Here is a 22,179-nt window from a genome sequence, read left to right as displayed (position 1 = left end):
AAAAAAAAAAAAAAAAAAAAAAAAAAAAAAGCAAGAAAACCAGATTGTCTTTGGACCCAAGCAGATAGATTCATGAACCTTGATAGAGCCATGTTTTCTTTCGTAAGGCTCTATGGGATTACATGAGTGCACAAGGCTGACTGGAGGATCTGGTCTCCACGTTTGCATGGTGTTATAGCAACTAAAACATCAAAATCCCATCCGTCTCATTAGACTTTATGTACACAAGGTGTGTTCTCTTTGAGCAATATGAAGTAACTGAGGTTTTGAAAGTAGATATGTTGTGACTTGTAGCTCCATTAGGCCTCAGGTTGAGTTTTCTACTATTTACAAGTCTATTAAAGTAGAAAAAGGGGTTTATATGTGAGGCAAACGCTGACTTTCTGCCATAATATAACCATGCCGTGGTTCTCTTGTCCAGATCATCTGTGTCAAAGCATTCTAAAAATGAGGCTTCTCTCCATGCTAGTGACTTAGGGTAGGTGATCGGTGCCAAAGTGTTTGCCTGGAGCCTGGTGTGTGTATTTGGGGTTCCTCCCACCCCACTTTTTCCCCTGTGGTGAGTGTTTGCTTTTATTCATGCTCTCGCTCTCTCTCTTTTTTACCCCCTTTTCTATCTTTTCCCTTCTGGAGTGACTAAGTGACAGGATTTGCTTTGTGTGGAGCTGGTTTAGGTAACTAAGAGCTGAAGCTAGGATAGGAAACCTAATCAAAAGGCAGCCCCCAGTGAACAGTATGAACAGTAAACAGAGGGCTGCAAACAGAGAGGGAGTTTGCTTAGGGAGTTTGCCCAAGGAGGGAGCCAGGGTGCAGGAGACTGTGCAAATGTGTGAGAGTGCATGCAAGGGCCCTGGTTTGGGTGTTTGGTGTGCAGGTTGTTGTGGTCTTTTTTCTGTCTTTCCCCTTCACTCTTTTGTTTTCCTTCTCCTTCCAGTGTAGGTGTTCTCCAGGGAGCAAAGGAGGCACAAATGGAGTCTGGGTCAGCTGTTGTGACCCGCATGGGGAGTACTATGTTTGTGGTCATCTCAGAGTCAGGGACACTTCAGCTACACCAAGTGAAACCTGGTGCCTGCAGCGGAGAAGAAGATTCAAAGATTAGAAGCTGCATTGCATCAGGGACCAGGAAGATTACTTGGACATGAGTTACAAGAGGCTGGTACTAGAGAGTCCAAAGGGCAATGAGGAAAAGAGCCAGCATGGGCATTTATAGACATGCTCTGGGAGTGTGTGGCCAGAGGGTGAGGAGGGGTGAGAGGGGGGCTGTGCTTTTATTAGAGCAGCTAAGAGCCACTCTAATTAAAGTACCTAGAGCATCCCTGTGCTGAAAAATGGCAGTGGGGGTGCTTTAAGTAAAGCTCGTTGGGGATACTGATACACATGACACCAGAGTCTGTTGGAGCGAAGTAATTACCATGCTCCAGCAGACTCAGTTAACTGAGTCTGCTCTGACATGCTGTAATTACAGCACATTGGAGCAGCCTCTCTGCGTGTCAGTAGGAGCCTCATGTGACTACTCAAAGAAGTAGGGTCCTCAGGATTGAAGAGCAGCAGACTGAAGTCAGCAACTGCTTTCAAGCACTCTATGGTAAAACTGCTGAGGAAAAGGCAGAGAACATCTGCAGGCATGAGGTAGAGGAGGGCAGGAAGTGCAAGGCCCCAAGGACAGGGGCTCCAGGACCACTGCACCAAGAAGAAAGAGAAGAGTGGTGGTGTCTGACTCACTTCTGTAGGGGACAGAGAAACCAATTTGTCATACAGATCTGGGGGCCCAGAAGGTGTGCTGCCTGGAGCCTGAAATCAGGATATCACAGAGAGACTACCAAAGCTCTTTCATCCTTTGGATCACTACCTTTTACTGCTTGTCCTTGTAGGCAGCAACAATACTGCCAGAAATTGCTCTGAGCAGATCAGGTGACTATGAGGCTCTTGGCAAGAGGAATAAGGAGTTTGGAGCACTAGTGGTGTTCTCATAGATTCTTCCAATGGAAGGCAAGATCTAGACAGAGACTATCATATCCTGGAAGTGAACCTGTGGCTGAGATGGCAGTGTTGATGTGAAGGATTCAGCTTCCTCAACAATGGACAGATGTTATTGTGAGGAGGACTGCTATCAAGAGATGGGATCCCTCTGATGAGAATGGGGAAGAGCATCTTTGGGCGTCATTTGACCAACCTAGCAAGGAGGGCTTTAAATCAGGTTCCATGGGGGATGGTAATCAAAACCCTCTAGCAGCAGAGCACAAAGTCCAGTGGGGAAAGGACTCAAAGAAGCAACTTAACTCTGGGAAAGGGCCAAAGAGCCACAGGACTGCAGCAAGTGCTACAAAAGGGAAGTGAGTAGGTCAAAATGCAAAGTATATCCAATGCATATATACAATTGCAAGACATATGAGGAATAAACAAGGCGAGCTGGAAGCTGTAGCTTACGAAAAGACCCATGATCTGATTTGCATTACAGAGGCTTGGTGGGACAGCTGTTATGACTGGTATGTCAACAATGAGGGTTACACTCTATTTCAAAAGGATGTGGTCGAGAGAAAAGGTGGTGTTGCCTTGTATGTGAAAAACACTAATATTTATTCCCTGGTTCAGGAGGAAGATGATGACAAAGCAGAATGAATTTGGGTGAAGATGAAAAGTGAAAGATGCAGCAATGATATCATGGTTGGGATTTATTATAGGCCACCAAATCAAGAGGAGGAGGTAGATGATGCACTCTTCAAGCAGATGAAAAATCTATCCAAAAGCTATGGGGTTGTAACTATGGGAGACTTCAATTTTCTGGATACGTACTGGAAGATTAGTGAAACCAAACATAAACTTTCAAGCCAGTTCCTATCTTGTGTGGAGGATAATTTCTGTTCCAGAAAGTGGAGGATACAACTAGGGGATCATCTGTCTTGGGTTTTGTCCTGGCTAACAGGAAGGAATGGATGGTGGATGTGAAGTGGATGGGTAACTTGGGAGGAAGTGATTACGATACAATAGAATTCCAGATCCTGAGACAGGGAAAACATGAGGTCAACAAAATTAGTATGATAGATTTCAAAAAGATGTATTTTTCTGACTCAAAGAGTTAATAGGCATGGTGTCATGGGAAGATGGATTGAAGAATAAAGGCACCCAGGAGGGCTGGGAGCTTGTAAGGGGCACAATATTGGAACTCCAACAAATAACTGTCCCAGTGCAATGGATGCACAAGAAGAATGGCAGGAGACAAATGTCGCTGCCCAAAGAGGTTTTAAAATGCTTTGAAAGCAAAAGGAAAGCAGACAGGCAATGACGGAATGGGCAGCTCACCAAGGACGCATACTAGGAAACAGCAAGAACCTTCAGGGACAAAATCAGGAAGGGAAAGATAAAGAACGAGCTGTGCCTGGCAAAGGAGGTTAAGGACAACAAGAAGAGGTTCTATAAGTATGTTGGCCAGAAGAGAAGGACCAAGAAGCTGTGGGTCCTGTGTTAACAAGCCAGGGGGAACTCCTAACCAAAGATGCAAATAAGACGGAGCTCTTCAACAGGTACTTTGCCTGTCTTCACAAAAAAATTAAACTGAAGCCAGGCACCTAATAAAGATTGTCTGGATACGGAAGGGACCAAGGTGAGGGAGGAGATAACAAAAGATGGTCAGAGAGATTTTGTTGAGTCTGAATGAATTCAAATCAGCAGGGTACTGAATGAACTGGCAAATGAAATCTTGTAGCCCTTGGCAATGATCTTTATGAAGTCATACTAGAAGACTGGAAAAGGGCCAGTATAGTGACCTTCTTTAAACAAGACAAGAAGGGGATTCACTGGAGCATATCCTAAGGAAGGCCATTTGAAGCATCTGGAGGAGAAAAAGCTGATCTCAAGCAGTGAGCATAGATTTATGAAAAATAAATCATGTAAAATAAACTTGATCTCCTTCTTTGACAAAGTGAATACTTGGATGGTTCATGGGAATACAGTGGATATAGTGTATTTGGACTCCAGCAAGGCTTTTGGCAAGGTCCTTCATTACCTTCTTATACACAAAATTGAGAAATGTGGGCTAGATAAAAATACTATAAGGTAGATAGGTGACTGGCTCAATAGCCATAAGCAAAGGGTAATTATTAATAGGTTCATGTCAAAATGGTCGGAGGTTTCAAGTGGAGTCCCACAGGGGTCTGTCCTTGGCGCAGTGCTGTTCAATGTATTTGTTAATAATTTGGATGCTAGAATAGAAAGCTTCTCAAGCAAGTTAGCAGATAACACAAAACTGGAAAGGATTGCAAACACATTGGAGAATGTGATCACCATTCAGAAGGATCTTAAGAGATTGGAAAGTTGGACTAGAACTAACAAAACAAAGTTCGGTGCAGACAAATGCAAGGTGCTACACCTCGGGAGGAATAATGAAAAACACAAAAATAAAATGGATAACATCTGGCTGGACGGCAGCATTATGGAAAAGGACTCAGGAGTCTTGGAAGATTACAGACTCAATATGACTCTACAGCATGATGCTGCTGCACAAAAGGCAGATATATGGTTTTGGGACACATCAATAGAAGCATTAGGCACATGACAAAGTAGGCAATAGTGCTTTTCTCCTTAGCACTGGTTAGACCTTGTGTGGAGTATTTTGTGCAGTTCTGGGCTCCCCACTTTAAAAAGGACATGGAGAAATTAGAGAGGTCCAGAGGTAGGCAACAAAAATGGTAAAGGGCTTGGAAGGCAAGTCATATGAGGAAGGGCTGAAGCAGCTAGGTATTTTTAGCTTGCAGAAAAGGCTCTTAAGATGGGATGTTATAGCCCTTCAAGTATTTGCTGCTATAAAGGAGAAGGAAAGAACCTTCTGTCTCTGGCTGCAGGGAGGAGGATATGCACTAATGGCTTGAAGTCACAGCAAAATTAGTTAAATTGGGTATCAGGAAAAACTTCTTCACTGTTAGAATAGTAAGGCACTGAATAGACTGCCTAGGGAAGTTGTGGACTCTTCATCACTGGAGGTGTTCAAGTAGCAGTTGGACAGCCACTGGTCAATGATGATCTAGGCATGGCTCTGCCAGTGTTCTACTATGGATATTCTCCATGCTTCTGGGCTGTGTTGGTTGTCCCCCCCCCTCCCCCACTCTCCCACCTTTCTGCTACATGTTTCAGGGTATTTTTAAACTTCTGTCAGAGGCATTTGGTGTTGACTGCAACAAAGGCTGGGTTTGGGGTGTGCCATTGTTCTTGCTGATACCAAAGCCAGAGGTTCCTTGTTGACCAATTGCCATATTTGGGGTCAGGAAGAAATTTTACCCCATGGTCAGATTGTTATGGACTGTGTGGGGGGTTTGCCTTCCTCTGTAGCAAGGGGCATGGTCCTCTGCTTGGGGTCTCTTGAACATAGATTAACAACCTTTTATAGAGGCAGGACTTTAGCTGCCATGGTTCCCTTGCTTTAACCATGGCTGGTTAGGGTGTTATGTCTTGTGTTTTGTCAGGTTTGGTGGTACTCTTATGGAGAGTTTAGAGTGTGGATTGTATAGGATGGTTTGGTTAGGGATGATCCTGCCTCAGACAGGGTGTTGGATTTGATGATTTCTGGAGGTCCCTTCCGGCTCTGTTTCTCTATGATTCTATGACCCATAGCTCCATTAAGCCTCAGGTTGAGTCTTCTGCTATTTACAAGTCTATCAAAGTGAAAGAAGGAGTTTATGTGTGAGGCAAGCACTGACCTTGTAACCATGCTATGGTTCTCTTGTCCAGTTCATTTGTGTCAAAGCAATCAAAAAACAGAGTGCTATCTGACAAAGAACAGAAGCATTTGGCTAAATCCTTGTCTAGAAACATCTTTCTGCAACTTTCAGGGGGCAGAAGATGCATAGACCCAAAAAAGGACGTGTCTACACTTAGATGGAGACATATCTCCAAGCACCCCCCCACTCACCTGCTGCTGCACATATGCTAAAAATAAAAATGGACATATGCCACAAAAGCTGTCCCAGGGGTGTTCCAGCATCTCCTCAAGTGCACTGGAGAAACCAAGTCTTGAGAGAAGCTGGAAAACACTCCAGGAGTCTTTCACCAGAATATTTCCAGGTATGGAATGTGCATGCAGAAGTAAGTGAATGTGACACGCTTGGGTGTGGCCTGTCTGGGCTAGACTGGCACCATTGGGTAGGTGAACCCTAGCAGTGTTTAACCTGCTTTGAGGCAGCAACTAAACCTAACCCCTGTGGATATAAGGAGCACCCTACTCCACCCTGCAAAGCCCATTTGCTTGACATACTTATTGCTAAGGATTTGTGTTTCGGCTTAGCAAAGAAAGGAAATGGTTTTGGAAAAGTGTGCTGATTTAAACCAATCAGCTAGAGTATATAATCCTCCGAAATTGGACTGACAAATTTGACTGTATCTTGTTCAAATCAATTAGTTTCAGGTGAGTCATTTTGTGAAACCTTCTGCAAAATGAAAGGGAATTTGCAGAGAGGGACAGATGCAGGTCTTTATTGTTCTGCAGAATAAGACCCACTTATCTTCCCAGTAGATTGTTACCAACCAGGTGGCGCTGACAAGAGAACTAGAAATGGAAACCACATAAAATCAGGACTTAAAGCATCAACTTCACTGAAATACTTCCATAGATGGTGTCTTTCTATCTACTGTGTTACTTGTACATGCAAGTTCTAGAATTTTGAAACACTCCTGACAGAAGTCCCTCTGATTACCTAGCACAGGAGTTTTCAGCCTTTTTGGATCAGTGTACCCCCAGCAACCAGACGCAGAGCAGGAGGTGGGGAGGGAGGTAGGGGTGTGGTGGGGCAGCACGGGATGATGTGTGGCAGCGCTCTGTCCCCGCTTTCCCACGCATACCCCTTAGGGCCTTCTCAAGTACACCTGGGGGTACGTGTACCCCCGGTTGACACCCCTGGCCTAGCATATCTTCTTGTAGGAGGTATAAAGTATTTACATTCATGAAGTAGAAACCGCAGTTGGAAATTGTGAGTGGTTTCCATTTCCTTTGTGCTTCCTAAGTGGTGTAAAGGAAGCAGAGCAGAGCATAATATCTGCCCCAAGTTGCAGACTGGGCCTTGTAACTTCTTGAAATGTTTGGCCCTCAGCTGAAGTGACTGAAGACCACTGTATTCAGCTATCCTGTGTAATAAGCAAGTTATATTTACATATAGGTCTTAAGCTAGTGGTGGTTTCAGTGTGAAGATGTCGCATTGAGCTAGATGTATAAAATAGCCTGCTGGCTTAATACATAATCCTATTCTCATGCGTACTTGTTCCTTATCTCCTAGTCAGACCATTTGCTGGGCACTGAGATTTTTTTCTTTTTATATGGTCGATACTTAACCACATGGTTTACAGCAATTTACATGAAAAACAACACCACCATTTATCGTACAGTACATGCCAAAATGAAATTGCAGCATATCCCATTTTGTGCAGGCAGCTTTGCAGCCAACTTCCAGGGCTTAGGGCTACATCCTGCCCTTTTGGAAGAAATGCTTAAACTGTAGATTTTAACAGATGTCCATGTGCCACGAGTGATGCCAAATGGCTACCTTTGCTCAAATGAATCTTTTGCTCTGCAGATTCAGCTAGCTGTAAGTGGGGCATGTGGCTCCATGCTTCACAGATTTGAAATGTCAGCATCCATCAAAAAGCTATCCCTGTACCCTGAGCTAGAGCTAACCACTTTTTGTAAGTTCAGAGTGCCTCACTGCAGCTTCAAAACCCACATTGGACACTCAAATGATTTATTTCTCGGTGAAGCCCCTGATCTCCTTACTGAAAAGGAATACTGTTTTCTGTAGTATATTTATGTCTGTGGTAAAAGATCAAAGGTTTTTGACATATAATCTAAAAGATTGCTCCACAGTGGATTTATTCTTGACACTAGTCAGAATGTTATAAATAACAGCCAGAAGTATATAATGGGAAGGCTGACTATGCTCACACTAAATTAGATGCATCAAATGCTGTGTCCTAGGTTTCTGAGAGGTGTACACACACATAGCTTCAACAAGTCTAGTACATCATTTATGCTTTCAATACCAGGTCCACAAGATGCTTCCCAGTATTGAATTTGATGGCCAGACAATGAAGTGCCTCTGAGCTTTCATCAGTACAATATTGTACAGCTGAGGATTACAATATTGTACAGCTGGGGAGGAACAACCGGCACCACACCTACAGGTTGGGGAACTCCCCTCTTGTCAGCACGGAGGCAGAAAAGGATCTTGGAGTCATCATTGACTCCAAGATGAACATGGGTCGGCAGTGTGGGGAGGCAGTTAGGAAGGCCAACCGTACCTTGTCATGCATCCACAGATGCATTTCAAGCAGGTCAAAAGAGGTGATCCTCCCCCTCTATGCGGCACTGGTCAGGCCGCAGTTGGAGTACTGCGTCCAGTTCTGGGCGCCGCACTTCAAGAGGGATGTGGACAGCATGGAGAGGGTCCAGAGGAGGGCCACTCGCATGATCAGGGGACAGCAGGGCAGGCCCTATGAGGAGAGGCTACGGGACCTGAACCTGTTCAGCCTCCAAAAGAGAAGGCTGAGGGGGGATCTTGTGGCCTGTTATAAACTAGTCAGGGGGGATCAGCAGGCATTGGGGGAGTCACTGTTCCCCCGAGCACCGCCAGGAGTGACCAGGAATAACGGTCACAAGCTGGCAGAGGGTAGGTTTAGGTTAGACATCAGGAGGCGCTATTTCACGGTCAGGGCGGCTAGGGTCTGGAACCAACTTCCAAGAGAGGTGGTGCAGGCTCCTACCCTGGGGGTTTTTAAGAGGAGGTTAGATGAACACCTTGCTGGGGTCGTTTGACCCCAGTACTCTTTCCTGCCATGGCAGGGGGTCGGACTAGATGATCTGCTCAGGTCCCTTCCGACCCTAGAAACTATGAAACAGTCAGTTTGGTCATTTTAGCTTTTCCTTGATCCAGCTTTCTGCATGCTTGTAAGGTGTGGCAAGGTAAGGTCCCTTCCTCCAGTCCACTGTTTTTCCTCTGTCTCCTTCCTAAACCCATAAGGAAGAGCTGGCAGTTGTGAACTTGGGCTCCCTTTGAGCTTCACTTTGGGAGTTTGAACTAGTCTGATGCTTCAGATGCAACCCGCTGTGAAAATTCAGAGAAACCCAAACTGTTTGAACTAACAACACTTAAAGCTGAAACTGGGAAATTTCTGCAGAGCATGTTATTTCGGCTCTGCTGTGATTCAGCTCATTTCTGGCGTAGTATAGGTTTGGTTTTTCAATACAGTAAAAATATTCTGACTATGATGCGCTTTGCACAATGCTGACATGCCAGATACATGCTGCAAATATAGTGTTCTCATCTCATATATAGCTAGTCCGTTTTCCATTTGAGTGGCTGCTCACTCACACACTTAAAATAAGCACTTTCTGTATCCATTTTTGTATAATTCAGAAAAATGGGAAGTGGTAAAGCAATAATAAGAATAAAATCATCATGTATTTTGCTCAGTTTATTCATGGCAGGAAGTGCCCCTTTTGTAATTTTTTATGTTGGTTGGAGGAAATGTTTGTCGTTTTCTTTTGTATAATATAAAGAGTTCTGAAGCAAATATTAATTTGTCACAGATTAAAATATTATTGTTAGGTCCCCTTGTCCATTTTTTGTTTTATGAATATGAAGTCCTTTAGGAGCTGCAATAATTCCATGTAAGCTTCTTCTATGCTATGTTTTTCATGTGGACCTTTATGGTCTGATAATAAGACATGATTGGTCATGTCTTCAGGATTGCATTGATATTGATATTCATGAGACCACTGAACATTAAACTAACCTTTTGAACTTTTTCTTTTTTTCTGAAGTTATGGTACAGCTTCATGTGATATTATTATGGCCCCATTTGCTTTTGCTCAGGCTGACCTCTCACACTAGAAATGAAGATGACATTTTGTTTTAGAGACTCATCCACTCTAGACTGTGTTGTTTAAGTGTAACTCTCTCAATTTTTTTCTGTAGACCCCAGACAGCTGTAAAACACATAACTGAGGCATAATTTTGGAATTCTATGAAACAGATGTAGGACTTTCATGTTGAACTTTGTTTTTCTGTAATGCAAACAGAGAAGATGTGTTATTGATGGGAACAAATGTTATTTTTCTGTGTTTGCAGTGTGGTACCATGGACCAGGGTCTCTATGTGAATCTGACTGAGAGGAATCTTCAAGATGCCCAAAAATTTATTCTAATGCATGAGGTGGTTCAGCCTGTCATTCCGATTCCTTACTTCATGGAAGATAACAGCCGGTTTTCTCATGTGGCAGTGGACGTGGTGCAGGGCAAGGAAATGCTTTTTCATATCATCTATCTGGCCACAGGTATATGCTTAACGGTGCTAAGATAACTGTAGAAAGTCAAGAAGCCTTTTCAGTGGTCAGTACATTAGGTCTCAATTGCCTAAACCAGGGGTGCTTAACTCCCAGTATGCAGGACAGATCTGGCCCTTGGCACCATGTCATCTAGTGTGGTAGGCCATGGCCCTGAACTCTAGATTGGGTGTAAAGGGCAATGCAGGGCCTGATCCTAGGGCACGGGGGCTGGGTGGGGGCAGCACAAGTCCTAGAACCTGATCCTGGCTGGGCAAAGGCAGCAGAGGGCCCTGGAGCTCAACCCTGCCTGAGCAGAGGCCGTGTGTGGGCCCCTGGAGCCTAATCCCAGCACACAAGTGTGATATCTGTGATTCTGGCCCCTGGGGCCAAAACCATGAGCACCACTGACCTAAACCACCTAGGGCAACTGATTGGTCATTTCGACAGCATTCATTTGACCTTTCATCTTTTCCAAAGCAGATCAGCGGAATGGTGTGTTGGGCATGTAGATCTTTTGAACAAAATGTTATAAACCAAGGTTCTCCCTCAATATCTAGAGGTTAATTTTCAGTGTTTTAATAACTCAGGGGCTCCAGCCCATCAAGATGAAAAGGACAAACTCAATTTGAAATGTGTTGATTCTTGCAGTCTAGAGTATGACCTTGCTCATAGTTTGTAAAAAGCTTTAGAAAATTTTAGGATGGGAGATTTTTGTATCAGTGCCAAATATTATTATCACTATGGCTATTTTCATCTCTTCTTCAGCCAGCACAGATTTGCTGTCTATTCTCTTTTACAGGCCATGTTTAAATAATTCATTCTTAGAAATTTTTACCCCCTGCTATCCTTATCCTTTTACCCTGAAGTTTAGGAATGAAAGAAAAATATTCCTCCATTGAGAATGTCACTTCCTGGACTGTAAGGGTTTTAGGACAGAACGAACTTTTGCCTGAACTTTTAAAAAAGTGGTTGAACTATTTTTTACTGCAGAGTATTTTTGAAGCAGGTCACTGGTTATTTTATGCCACTGATCAAGATTCAGATACAGACTAGTGACAGTAAGCACAGTCTCAACTTGTAAACTTTCATTCACACAATTAGCCCTCATGTAATTGGTCCCAGAGGCATGAGTAGGGACTACTGTAGTTAACAGTGGTTTGCAATCTTTGCCTCTTTCTTACGGCTAATACAGTAGCAAGTATGGAGAATTTAAAAACTATTGGTTTTATCCTACTTTCATTTAAGTTGATGAAAACCACTCATTGATTTCAATAGGAGTGGGATCAATGGCTCATGTTATATTTCACCACAATTACAGCTTCTTAATAAAAGCAATACATTTTATAGCCTCCTTTTTTAAGGGTTGTGATGAAAAACATACTGTTTTATGGAGGACTGTGTTTCAATATATGGCTTAACTTTCTCTAGAAAATGTGTTACTTATGAATCCAAGCAATAAACTCATCTTTTAGCAGGACTCTTGTTTCTTTTGGGCTATTACTAGGAGATATTATGATCTTATATTGTCAGCTGAGACCAGGCTACTTGGGGTATTACCACAGCACAGCAAGGTTACTCATTGTTCTGGAAACATATGTAGCAAAATAAAAACCTTTAAGAGATTATAACAGCGCAAGGATTTGGCCAAGAATAGTCAAAACAACCCAGTGTTTGGTAAATTATAGTATTTTAAGTGGAATCATAGCCATACTAAGTGTTGTTTATACTGTACAACCCTCCTGATAGAAATAGGCTTACAGAAACACATTTTGAATTGTTTTCATACTTGGTTGCTATTGCTGCACTGAGATATTTGATCGCATCATAATGGCAGCATTGAGCATAATGTAATTTCTCATAATTCCTGATTGTCTCCAGGTTTTCAGTTTTGTTCATGGTGTTTTCTGTTGCATTTGATTAGGTAAAAGAGCATTCAGAGGTTTAAGTCTTTGAGACTGGCTAATGAACCATCCTCTCATTAAAATATATATTATGCACCTTCTGTGCGGTAGATTAGGGCTAGATCCTCTGAAGTTTTATTCAGCCAAAACTCTCAATTAATTCAATAGAAATTGAAGTCACTAAGACCCTTACAGGAGTCTGTAGGTGACTTGTAGGATTTAGTCCTGCCTAACACATCCCGTGATAGCTGTATGTTAAACATATATGGTAGGAAAGAACAAGTATGCATATAACTAGTTAACAAATGGAGTCTTAGTGTTAATTTTAACAGTGAGTCCAGCTTCGTTTAAACATGAATTTTGCATTAAATATATTCATTTTTTTTAAGCTTTCATATACCTCAGAGATCAGGTAGAGAGAGTCCTTGCCTTATCAGTTTGCCTTTAGCTAGTATGTCATGTTTCAAAACTAGTTTTTAAAATTGTCCCATTTCCACCGGAGGGCTATTTTGTAAGTTATAACAAGGGTGAATTTGGAACCAGAGTGCATGGTGTGTCATAACTGGGAAAATCTGAACTATGAGGCATTAGTATTGAGCCGTGTTCTTTTCTTCCTATTATAACTTTCTTCACGCAAAGAGTTTTGGTTTTGGTATTTGGTTTGAAAGAGGTAGATCATATCAACTTGCACAGGTGCATAGATGTTGGTGAGTAGGCTGGGAGCTTTCCCATATATTGCCACAAAATCATTCATACTAGGATATTGTGAATTCCTGAGATATGGAAAAATTGTGTGAAATGCTTGAATTTTTAAATAACAGTTTTTCTAAGTTGTGACATGTTTCCAGTGTATTCCTGGAAACGTAGCAGAGGCTTCCTGTAGCAAATTTAAAACCTGTAAATCCCCATAGTTTTAGGAAAGGCTCTGTTGCCATGGGGAACAGACTCTGTTTGCCCTGTGTTTCAAAGGTCAGCGCTCAAGTCCTGTGAATCTGATACTTTTATTAACTTTTATTTTCCATCAATGAAATGGTAGATGAATACTTTCCACACGGAATGCTAACTAGGTTCCCTGCTTCTAGGGTTCATAAACCAGCAAATGAATGGGAGCAGAAGGATCAAATTAGGTCCAGATGATCTGAGTAATAAAACTGCTAATGATTTCTTATTATGTACTGTAAATGTCACAGTTCTATGTGTTTGAATAATGCCTTTTATAATTTGGCTACTTTTCTTCATGTGCAATATCCTGGATCAAAATAGGGGTAGGAGCACATGAATAAATTACTGTGATTCTAAAGCAGGGCTGTCTAACTTTGGTGTAGCTGGGGGCTGCAGGAGGTGCTGCCCTGGGCTTCATAATGCACAGACCAGGGGCTATGGGGAACGCTTCCCAAGATCCCTCTACAGCAGTTGCTGTGTTGGCAGCATGTGACTCCCCCTGCCTTCTCCACCAGTAGCACATACTTCACCAGTAGCACATACCCCATGCTCCCCTGCCCCACCACGAGCACAGTGGCACACAGCTCCCAGGCCCCAGGGCCTGTGGGCTGCATGTTAAGCACCATTTGGACAGCTCTAATGTAAAGGAAGGTAGGGATCTACTGTATGTCAGCTCTGTCACACTAATGGCCAGCTCACATTCTTACCCTGTAGTAAATGAGTGCTAACCTATGGTAGCCAAGCCCTCAATGGCAGGGTACTTTGGTGAAAGAGAGATAAGCTACCATGAGTTAGCCTTCCTATACCACAGGATAAAAGTGTGCTCCCAGATGGTCACTGAGAGGTACGTGACACACTGTTAATCCCTGCTCTTGTTTATTTGGCTGTAAGCTGTATGTCCATGCCCTAAGTACTTTCTTGGCCACCTTACAGCTTGTAGGTACTTGGCTTCATTCCCCTGAGAATGATAGACTTCTCTTTAATCCAGAGGTGTGAACTAGAGTTCCTCTGTATCAAGAGATGGAGAAAGAGTGCTCAGAGATGAGACCATAACCTCTGTTATCTTAAAAGTCACAGATTTTAAGACAAGGTTAGACCATTAGCTTGTTTACTCTGGTTTCTCGTATATTGCAAATTGTATTGACTGCTGACAGGCCTGAAAAAAACAAACAGATTAGTGCCTTACCAGAAGAGGAAGCATGTTAGTTCAAACCAGCTCCACAGCAAAGCAGGAAAAGCCCCTCCTCATCACTGTTTTCATAGGAAGGGTTGAGGAAGGTAGGAGACCAAAGCAGCTTCGAGTGGCTCCACTCCCTTCTCCCTCTCGTGGTTGAATGAGTAACATAGTTGGCTTCTCTTCTTGCCCCTCCAGCACAGACAGAGGAAAGTTTGTTTTCGTACCTGCTGCCTGGAGGGACTGGAGTCCTGCAGGGGGTCTGAAGGGCAGAATTGATATGGTGGGTGGGGACTCAGGGCAGTACTGCTTTGCTGGGGACCAGAGGAACAAGACTGATTTGGAGGGTGAGTAGTGGAGAGCAGAAGTAATACTGGGTCAAAGGGCCAAAATCACCTTAAAATCTGGGGGAGGGAAGGAGTGAGGGGGGGATAATGAAGGAGTCTGCATGCTGCCTGGCCTGGCTGTGGCTGGAGTGGAGTGGAGTGGAGCAGTGTGGGGCACAGCTAGGGTGGCCATCATAGAGGACAATCCGGTTGTCCTCTGCCCTCTATTGATACAAAACCAGGCAGCTTTATGTCCTCTGTTTTTCTCTTGAAGGAGGTGCTGCCCTGGGCTTCATAATGCACAGAGCACATGCTACGGGAAACGCTTCCCAAGATCCCTCCACAGCAGTTGCTCTGTTGGCAGCAGGTGGCTCCCCTGCCTTCTCTACCAGTAGCACACACCCATGCTCCCCTGCCCCAATTTTCTTGAAGAGAAAAATAGAGGACATAACATGCCCAATTATGTGTTTTACAGCTGTGGGGTCTCGTATGAATAGAGGACAGAGTAGCAGAAAACCGGAATGTCCCCTATGATGGCCACCCTAGGCACAGCCCTCCCTCCTCAGGCTCAGTGGCCCCCCAATAGCTCACCAAAACTCCTTAAGTGGCCGTCCAGCACAAATAATTGCCTGCCCCTGTTGTACCACTACCTATCATGTCTAATAACTGATTCTGCATGCATTGGTCCAATACCCCTTTGAACCTGGTTAAATTCTCAGTGCCTACAACAACTTGTGGAAGTCATTACCACAAGCTAATTGCACATGGTGTAAAAAAAAATTGTCTTTTGTTTGTTTCAGTGCTGCTCCCTAATAATTTAATTATATACCCCTTAGTTCTATTATTGTGAGGAATGGTAAACAGTAAGTAAAAACTATTTACTTTCTCTACACTGTTCATGATTTTATAAACCTTGACCATATTTCCCTTTAATCATGTTTTCTCTAAGCTGAAAAGTCCATGCCTGTTTAGTCTCTCCTCATAGGGACATCTCTCCATGTCCTTGATCATTTGTTTTGCTCTTCTCTGTATGTTTTCTAGTTTGCTTCTCAGCCTTTTGGATAAGATCAAATGTAGATCCTTTTGGAGGTGGATGGACCAGAACTACAACCAGTGTTCAAGGTGTGGGCGTACCATTAATATAGTGGCAAAATGACATATGCTGTTTTGCTTTCAGTTCCCTTCTTGTTATCTAACATCCTGTTTGCTTTTTGATGGCTGCTGAGCACTGGGCTGACGCTTTTCAGAGAACTATCCAGAATAATTCCAATTGCATGTTAAGTTATTTTTTCCCCACATGTATCACTTTGGACTTAGCAGCATTGAACTTCCCTTTGCCATTTTGTTGTCCATTCCCTCAGTTTTTGAGATCCTTCTGTAGTTCTTCAGAGTCCGTTTGGGTTTTCATCAGCCTGAATGCTTTGGCATAATCTACAAACTTGGTCACTTTGTGCTATTCATCTGTAACAAAGTAACAGAAGCCTTCAGTAATCTAAGGGTGAAAGAGCAACAAAGAGAGTCTCAGGCAGGGAAAACTGCTTATTATGAACTTCCAGAAAATAGGTACTTCGGGATTTACCTGATGCAAGCACTCAGCACAGAATTAGCTATGCTGCAGTAGTACCATGGGCTAGAGCCTTGCATAGGAGATAGGAGCACAGATGAGACAGTAGTAGTAAGTCACCCTGAGGCTGAGCCAGCAAACTGAATCAGGAGACACCTGACTAGCAGGCCAGGGAAGGATATAAACAGAGACCCTGAACCAGGAGGGTCAGTTTGACCCTGGAGGCTGCAGAGGCAAGGGGAATATAGGGGCTCTCCTAGCTAGTACCAGGGCTATCTTGAGGAAGGGAAACGAGTGGTGATGCCCCACAGGGAAATATTACCTGCGGTATTACCTTGTTATGCAGGCAGGGTAGCCATTGCTCATGTTTGGACCCAGGGGAGGCTTAGTTTGTGTTTGGCAGAAGGCCTACTCCTGGATTACAGTTTCTTCCAGTGGTCTGGGAGTGGCTGAAAGGTGAGTGTGCAGAGGCTGCGATGAGGTACCTGAGGTGTGTACAGTGAGGTGCCAGGTGCACAAGCAGTGTTTAGAGCCTAGCTAAGGGTCTTGATTCAGGGCATGCTAAAGGCTTAGGGTTAGGCCTGAGGGTGACTTCAAAGCCCAGAGAGAGAGAACTGGTGAAGCCCAACTTGGGCAAGAGCCAGGGGGGCCCAGTGTTCAGGAAGGGCCCAGCCAGGGCCAGGAGGTCATGTGCATGACAGCCAGCAGGGCTCAGGAGCTGATGCAGGCTCAGCAAGTGTATTGCCCAGGACTGGGCAAAGACAAAGCTGGATTCAGTGGCCCAGGGCTGGAACTCAGAAGCCAAGTCAGACACGGTAGGCCTAGGCTAAGGAAATCAGCGAGAGACAAGGGGCTGGTGCCAGGAAGCTTAAGGCCCTGACAAGGGTATAGAGGCTTGAGATGGCCTGCCATCAGTTTGGGGCCAAGTGCCCACCGAAGTCATTAATTGGTAGCACCTGTGAGGTATAGGCCTAGCTGTAGGGGAGGTCAAAGGCCGTGATTAGTCTTTAAGGTTAACATGTGGCCTGGGAGACCTAGCTGGCATGTAGAGGAACTGTGGCTCACTGTAGGACCCATTAGGCAGCCTCCCTTCCAGTCAAACAAGCACATCAAGTTGTGGCAGGTGAGTGAGAAGGGGAGGGTACACTAGAGCTGGAGCAGGGTAAGGGTTGCATAGCCGCCAAGGGGCATTCCAGCTACTCTTGGAGCCCAGACCTGGTTATATCACCCCTTTTCCAAATCATTCATAAACTCTGTTAAACAGCACAGACCCCAGCAGAGAGCTTTGGGGACTCCACTACATATCTCTCTCCACTGTGAGAACTGACCATTTACAACTACACTTTGTTCTCAGTCATTAGCAAGTTACTGATTGTAACAGGGGTCCAGGGATCCTGTTTCTTTAAGAAGAGAAGTGCAGCCACCAAGACCTGAAGTCTGGTTTGGGCAGCTGTAGAGAAGTAAGCAGACCAGGGGAAGATAGGTAACAAAGGTAAATGGGTATAAAGGCTTAGGCTGTAAACCCAAATCAGCCAGTCTGCTAACTGTAGGTAGCAGACTGTTAGAGGGCTGATAAGGCAGTTAGCCCTAGTACGCACTTCAGGGGTCTGGCTGACTGGAAGGGGTAGAGCCAGGCTAAGGATATATGCAGAGCTTTGGGGCTACAAAGGCATTCTGGCCCTAATTCCTGGAAAGGAAGGAAGGAGATCTGCAGAAAGGCCCATAGGGAGGTAAGTGGTTATGTATTATATGCATCTGAGTTGTAACCAGAGGCTTCAGAGTGGCTATAGGAGTGGTTTGGAGGCTGCAATAGGGTGTCTGAGAAGTACCCTGCATGTTGAGCCCAGCAAGGGCTGGAATAGGAGGCAAACTGGAGCCAAAAGGGTAAAGCCAGAGCAAGTGCACTGAAGCCAGTGAATGGAAGCTAAGACAGGGGCCAGGGTGAATGGAAACTAGTGCAGAACTGGAGGGTCCAGTGAATGGCACCTAAGATATACCCACAAGGTATGGGCATGGCTATAGCAGATACTGGAGGCCACAATTAGGGTTAGTAAGGTCTTGGTGAGTGCTTGAGAAGCAGAGCCAGAGGCCAGTTTGAGAGGCAGGGTCAGAGGCCCAGTGAAGCAAGGAAGGGGAACTTGGGGCCCGAGCCCAAAAGGACTTTGCCCTGAGGGGCCTGATCCTAGGGCGTAAGTGATGCTGTCCAGATTGAGAACTGAAGAGGTGTCCTGCTTGGGTGGGAAGCTGAGAGCCCAGTGATAAGCAAGGCCAAGTGAAGCACCTAGGAAGCTTATGCTGGTCTCTGTGGGTGGTCTCAATTGTATAATAACTTCACCATCATGACATAGCAGGCAAAACAGCAGGGTGACAACCTGTGAGACCAGAGTGGAGCAAGAAGGACAAGCGGGGCTGCTCAGGGGCACCATGGCCAGGTCTGAAGGTTGGGTCCTTTTACTCTGATCCACAAGTGGACTTTGCCATTACAACCAAATTTCATTAAGAGCCTTTAGTGAAGGATGTTGTAGGTGGCAAGTACATTCCCCACCAGGGAAAGTATTAGTGGTTCCCTGGACCTGTCCTCCACTGAGGAGAAATACTTGTACAGTTCAGCGAACAATTGTCAGCTCAAGTAGGATGGATAAAGTGGGATGGATTTTTGTCCATGCTGTGTAACTTGTTCTGTGCTGTAACTTTAGTAAGCAGAATCCATTATCTAGTGCTTACAGAATATAGAGTTTTAAAATGAGCAGTGCTGATTCTGTATAGGCACCAGTGGTCTCTTAGAAGTAATTTGTCTTAGGCTCAGGTGGATTGAATGCAAATACACTCCATGCTTCCTTTGTCATCAGGAACAAAATATGCATGCTTGGTAGAACATGGAAAATAGTCAAAAGAAGACACCTTCTCTGTCCCCCCATATACATAACATAACCCTGTTAGCTGAAATTCAGACCTTGCAGAGGATGATGACCCTGCCAGTATGATCCATATTCAATAACATTTTTTTTTTTATTAGGAACTAAATAAAGATATTTCTACTTGAGAATGAGAGTAAACAAACTAGCAACAACAAAAGCATTAACCCAGTCACCTGATACCTCCAAACCTTTGCCAAGGCTTCTTGCTAGGTGATTCTATGTTCTGGGATTTAGCAGCTACTATTACTTTCAAAGTACATTTTACTATTTCAAGTACAAATGTTAATATTTTATAGTTCTGGTATCAAATGCAGAAAAATAGGTACATGAGTTCCTGCACACCTTATTTTACCTCATGTCAGTTTGACTGGGCTGGCTTTAGACAGAAAAATTATTCCTCAGTTTTATTTGAATGTGGCCGAAAGAGTCAGCATGATTATTTCAGTACTGGACTCTCCTTATGTTCTTTGCCTCTATGTCTTGCAAAGGAAATTCAGGAAAAATCTCTGTAAAAGTTTGGAGGAAATTAGGCCAGCCTCTAACACAGTGGGCACATGTACAAGTGAAATTAATGTAACTGAATAAACTCTGGAGAAGTCTTCACATGTGCCCAGGAGCAGCTGACCCAGAGTAGGAGCCCTGGGAGTCATCCCTGGGCTCTGGGTGGCAGCAGCGGGCAGTGGAGGGGCTGGCTAGAGTGAAGGGTGCTACAATGCAGGGCTAGCCAGCAGGCAGCCCCTGCACCCTAGTACCCTTGTGCCCCAGTCAGCCCCGGTCACAATCTATAGGTGTGTTTGAGTGCACATAAGTACTCTGCCATAGAATAGTACTTGTACTGGCAGTACTATCCTATAGCAGTTTAATTAGTTTACTGTGCCCACATGTAGACTGTCATGCTTTACTGCAGAACTAATTAGTCGGCTCTCATATGGGATGTAGTTATTGTGGCAGTGGTGGACATATATTGGCAAGTTTTGCATTTCTTGTCCTGGCATGGTCTGGATCCATTAGGTATGGTTTGGGTCCTAAGGAGTTTGCTTCTGGTGATGAGGTTGGTGAGGTTTGGTGCTTGTTTAAAGGCTAGGCTGGGTGGTTCCAGACAGATCTCTTTAAGAATTTGATCTTCTTCTAGTATTGGTTGCAATTGTTTGAGTATTTTCTGTGTAGGTTCCAGGGAAAGGTGGCATGTCATAACTAATGCTGAGCAGTACATGGGGATTTTCTTTTTGCACTGCAACATTTATTTGTGTGGTATCCAGGTGGTTCTTTCAAAAGAACGATCCATCTGTCTTGAGGAGTGTCCGCATTGGGTGAAAGCCCTTTTGAAATTTGTGAGGTGGCGATTATAGGTATTCTCCTCAGTGCAGATTCAGTGGTGTCAGAGAGCTTGGCTGTAAATTACAGCTTTCTTGGTGTGTTTAGGGTGATTGCCGGTTCTGTGTAGATATGTATATTGGTCCATGGGTTTCTTATATGTGGTGGTTTGTATTTTACCATTTTGGATACTGATCATGGTGTCCAAAAAGGAAATGCTGGTGTTAGAGTATTTAAGAGATAGTCTGATGGATGGGTGATGACTGTTGAATTTTTTATGGAAATCAATCTGAGACTGCATGGTTTCGGTCCAAATTATGAAGACTTCATCTATGTATCTAAGATATAGCATGGGTTTTCTTGAAGTGATACTTATTTATAGAAAAACTTTCACTAAAAATATATATTTTAAGGAAAAATTGCAGGCCCTGAGGTGAGAGAGACAGATGCATAAGTGGACTTTGTAAACAGATACAAGAAAAGCGGTAATGCACATTAACAACTTTGAGAGTATCTCATTAACCTTCAGTTACCTAGAGAATTAGACCATGACATTCCCCTCTCAAATTAATTGTTTTCAGGTTTAGCAGAACATGATTTCCTGTCTGCTCTGGAATCCACATAAATCTTCACTGATCTTTACAGTAGACGTGTCTAGGAGCAAAACCAGAATTCTGGCTACTATTTAAATAGTCCTTTTTAAAGGGAAACTATCAAGATTTAGAGGTCTCTTGACCTTTACAAAAACTCATCTTGGGTTGGAAGGGACCTTAGGAGGTCATTTTGTCCAAGGCCCCATACAACTGCCTGCTTAATGAAGGCTTGTCCCTGACTAAAACATCCCAGCCAAGTATTTGTTAAACCTTTTCTTAAAAACTTCCAAGGATGGAGATAAAAAGCCCCTCTGGGTAGTCTGTTCCAGTGCTTAACCACACTCACAGTGACGATCCCATTTTCAAACTGGCAGTTTTAAGAGTTTAAAGGACATTGAAAGTGATTGTCTAGTGACTTTGAGACAGAGCCACAGCCTTTTTTCTTCAGTGTTCAGAAAGCATCTCTCCTGTCTTGGATGCTCTGCCAGTATGAATCAAAGATAGTAATACTAAAAATGATGCTATTGCAGCTTTGTGACTTCATAACATGGTGACCTTTGACTTGCAGTTTGCACAAATGCTAAGTATACAATTTGTGCATAAAGGCAATACCTTCTTGGGCGTAAAGACAAAGAAGATACCCGGATCACAGTCATGATACTCTTGAAGCTAGTGTTCCAACTTTCTTTGTAACTAATAATGCTGTCACTGTATTCTCTAGGTGTTTGTTCAGTATATGGAACTAGAGGGTGCACTGTTGTAGTGTTATTCAGTTGCAAAGCAAATCTGAAACATACTAAAGCTATCCCCTGTACATTTTTTTTCCAGCTTTGACAGTGTTCTTTTGTAATGGAGCTGTAGAAAACATTGCCTTTGCATATTCTGTCATGTTTATCTTTGTTAGTCTTTCAAAAACAGTGCATATCAAAACAGTCCAATTATAAATGCCATATGAACAGCAGTCATCAGACATTATGTAGCCTTGGTCTCTGCTAATTTCACAATAAACATTTGAACTGTTGCAATGAAATGTAGCTTTGGGGAAGCTGAATTAATAGATTGTTTGCATTATTGATTTTTCCATAATGCATTTATCTTTAATGCTTAAACATAAATTACATTCTTTTGTCTAAACAATGGGTAAT

At 43.6% G+C, this 22,179-nt stretch overlaps 1 protein-coding gene across 1 annotated transcript in view; it reads left to right on the top strand.

Annotated features, from left to right (window-relative positions):
• SEMA5A (semaphorin 5A) overlaps positions 1–22,179 on the top strand; it is a 510,735-nt gene that overhangs the window by 242,628 nt on the left and 245,928 nt on the right. The window contains exon 9 of the mRNA XM_019521077.1: positions 10,107–10,311. Within this exon, the coding sequence (XP_019376622.1) occupies positions 10,107–10,311 (205 nt within the window). The remainder of the gene's footprint in view (positions 1–10,106; positions 10,312–22,179) is intronic.

This window comes from Gavialis gangeticus, unplaced genomic scaffold, assembly GCF_001723915.1.
Source record: "Gavialis gangeticus isolate Ggan-Ray unplaced genomic scaffold, GavGan_comp1, whole genome shotgun sequence".
NCBI classification, from domain to species: domain Eukaryota; kingdom Metazoa; phylum Chordata; order Crocodylia; family Gavialidae; genus Gavialis; species Gavialis gangeticus.
Note: the sequence above shows the minus strand (reverse complement) of the source record. Positions and strands in the feature narration are given on the sequence as shown.